The following is a 3,582-nucleotide window of genomic DNA, read 5'->3' on the forward strand; positions in this document are numbered from 1 at the left end:
GTAAACGTCATGTTATTGTCATTACACAGTTGCTGAGCACTCGTTGTCCAGCAGTAGCGTCTTTGATTAACAATGAAAACATCCTCTGTCCCCGGTCCGCAAACCGCCACTACTTAAATATTGACTAATAATCAGCAATGGCGTTGGAACATTTCCGAATTAGGAAGTCACCCTCATTCTGCCAACCTACGGTTTGAGGATGTTGAAGGCAATGGAAACCACTGCATTAAAGACACAGATTTCCATCCACAGGACACGTGGCCTGTAGCTGAAAAGTCTCATGATGATTTCTCCATTGGAAAAAGATTCCGGAATAGTCCCCCATTCGGATCTCCGGGAGGGGACTATCAAGGGTAGCAACAGCGACAATCAGCTATGCGTACCTCACCGCAGCGTGAGCGGGAATGAGGCGATTGATGATCTCAGAAGTTAAGTCGCATAGTGCTCAGAGCCATTTTTTGTAGTCGTGATTGGTTGGTTCGTGATGTTTTCGATTTGTGTGTTAGGCATTGATCTAACGCTACGCCGGATGACATTACTTTTGGAAATGTCACAGGTCCTCCACGTTACGTTATTGTCAATGTGTTGTGGTCACACACACATGCTTAAAGTGAGGAAATCATTGCATGTTGGTATTACTGGTAGCTTCAACACGTACTGCCGTTTTTAGTGCCTACCAGAGAACGACAAAAGCCTTAATAATATCCTGTCTACAGACTTCTTCCCTCGACGACATCAAGCACTGAACTTGGTGCGCCGTGGCGCTTAACGGATGATATCGACTTGAGTGATCACCTCTCATTTTTGAATCTTAAATCTGCTCTAGTTATTTTCCATTCCAAGGCCCAGAAGAGGAGGGATAATTCTATCCTTTACCTTAATTTTGCCTTTGATACCGCTCAGGATGAAGCCATTAAGACTACCCCTGCTTCCTTAATGTAGTCCTATCGCATTAATTCGCTCCTTCCCAATTTATGGTCCTTTCATGAAATCTTGCCAGAGGAGATCAATCTTGGAGTTATTGAATGTAACTGAAAGAAAGCGAGGAAAGATACTGACTTAGTCCATTGGAGACAGCATCTCAGTTTTAACCTGGTCAAAGGTCCGTTTAAAATAAAGGTGCGTGAACACGATTTCATACGAAATTTTATCATTGGCAGAGGGTGACAGGAGGAACTGTCTGATAAACTGCGTCCCCGTTTCGTGAGTCCTTGGCGGATTCTGTAGTTATTAAGTTCATTTAATCTCCCCATACGTAATCTAAAGACGAAAAACGTATCTAAAGTTGTTGTCAGCCAGTTAAAGAACGTGGCCATACCTAGCCTTAACCCGCTTTAGTGTACGGGCTAGCTGCTTTGGCGGAGGAGGCGACTTATTGGGCGATATTGACTTTGGTAGTCGCCTCTCATCTTTGACGGTAGGGCCCTTTTGGGCGCTGTTGCTGCTCGTGATGTCGGGACGCGGAAGGGGACGCAAAGCTGCTGCCTTGGCGGAGTTGCTGCTCACGCTAGCAGGAACATCCCACAAGAAGAAAAGGAAGACTGCAGCGCAGTGCTTACGCTGCCAAAAGCTTGGCCACGTCGCCAAGCACTGCAGCGGAGCAGTTGCGTGCTCGAAGTGTGCGCAAACACACGACACACGTGACTGCAAAGAGCAGAAGGACGCCCCCTGTACCTGCGCCAACTGCTGCGGTGCACACGCGGCCAACGCTCGTTCCTGCCCCTACAGAAGAAACTGGCGCTGGCCGGAGAAGATGACGCAGAAGCAAGTGACCACCACACACGAAGAGGTGGTCACTTGCACGGAAGACGTCCTCACCAGGCGCCTTAACGACGCCGTACAAGAACCCATGTACGCCTTCAAATCTGCCATGGCGGAAGAGAGGGCGGCCATGCTGGCGGAACTGGGCGAGGCTCTGCGTCAGATTGCTGTGCTGACGCAGGAGCTTCGCTCAGCCAAAGAAGGTTCCGCCACAACTGAAGACACCGCCACCCAGACGTCTCCTCCATGTGAGGAGGAGTTCGCGACGGTGGCCACGCAGACCGACGAGCCTGCCGAAGGGGAGCCGACACAGCACAAGTAGGACACCGAAGCAGCAGAGCAAGAAGAAGAGTGGGAACAAGTCCTGTTCCTCCCGCTTCCAGATATGTACAGAGCAAGCGCTGTAACGAAGAAGATCGCTTGGTCGCTTCGCGATGGCACATACACCCACCACTACAACCCTTATCCTTTCGTTCCACCCAACCATCCTAAACCTCCACTCCCACATCACCCACTTGGGTACCCAGAAGGCCTTATTGGTCTTTCTAGGGAGGAATTCAATCTGATTGATTCCTACCCTATCTTCACAGAGTTGAAAATGCGATGTATCATCATCTCTCTGGTCAACGGAGAATATGATAAGGCAGGAATCCGTTTGCACGGTACCCCAACCGAGGAAGAGCCCTCAGCAACAAGTAAGAAGAAGAAAAAAAAATCGTCATATCTACAAGCTCATGAAATAGGTCACCGGCACTCCTTGCCAGTCCAGATACAGTCCAACAGTACAGACAGAAGATTCTACAAGATTCCCAGGGGAGTAAAGGCCAACAGGCCACAAACTTCTACCCGAACCTCCTCACAGTGAGGAAGTCATAATAGGAGCAGCAGCAGCAGTCGCCTAGAACTTAGAACTAATTAAACCTAACTAACCTAATGACATCACACACATCCATTCCCGAAGCTGGATTCGAACCTGCGACCGTAGCGGTCGCTCGGTTCCAGACTGTAGCGCCTAGAACCGCACGGCCACTGAAGCCGGTTCACGACTACATCTACATGTATATGTACATCTACACAGATACTTCCAAGCCACTGTATGATGCCACGTGGCCTGTGGATGGAAATCTGTGTCTTTAATGCAGTGGTTTCCATTGCCTTCAGCATCCTCAAACCGTAGGTCATTGCCGATTATTTCTTTAAGTGCAGTTTCCACCCATAGGACAAGAGAATACCGTGATCCTCTGTCCTCTCCTTCGTCTTCTCTGACAATGCAAAACAGCGATCAATGTGAGAATGATTATAATACGGCCGGACCTGCAGCCCGCCCATTATTGGGTGAAACAGCAGTATTTGCTACCGCGCTGAACACAGTATATCTTATTAAAAGCCCTTCTGCAACACAAGAAAACTACATAAGCGCCATTCATGAGTAGAGTGTGTCAGTTACGCAAAACAGATCACCTAAGTTTTAATGTGAAAGCTGTATGTCGAAAGGTTCGAGACTAAGAAGCGCAGATGTGCTTAAAGGTTACACAGATTAGGAAACAAAATGACTGTGATAAGGCTTACTTCAAAGCAACCAACCTCTTAATTTCAATCGGCAACCAAGGTGCGACTGGATCCCAACCCGTCCCTCGTGCCGTCTACAATTTTATTTTGACTAAGGCCCTGGTGTTAGTTGACTGTCAATATTTTCAAAGTTAAACCGACTGTTAGTTACTAAGACCGCTCTGAGGGAACGCCTTAAAAGCTCACTTTTGAACAGTTATTACAAGAGAACTCGCTCGGCGGAATTAAAAGATCCAGCTATAATACACCAAT

The 3,582-nt window shown here is 47.9% G+C and overlaps 1 protein-coding gene across 1 annotated transcript; it reads left to right on the forward strand.

Moving 5' to 3' along the window:
- The first annotated feature begins 1,450 nt into the window (after window positions 1–1,450).
- Window positions 1,451–2,083, forward strand: LOC126267648 (uncharacterized). Its single transcript, XM_049972948.1, has one exon. It carries the CDS (start codon window positions 1,451–1,453, stop codon window positions 2,081–2,083), a length of 633 nt encoding a protein of 210 aa, XP_049828905.1.
- The last annotated feature ends 1,499 nt before the right edge of the window (window positions 2,084–3,582 follow it).

Source organism: Schistocerca gregaria, chromosome 4 (assembly GCF_023897955.1).
Source record: "Schistocerca gregaria isolate iqSchGreg1 chromosome 4, iqSchGreg1.2, whole genome shotgun sequence".
NCBI lineage: Eukaryota > Metazoa > Arthropoda > Insecta > Orthoptera > Acrididae > Schistocerca > Schistocerca gregaria.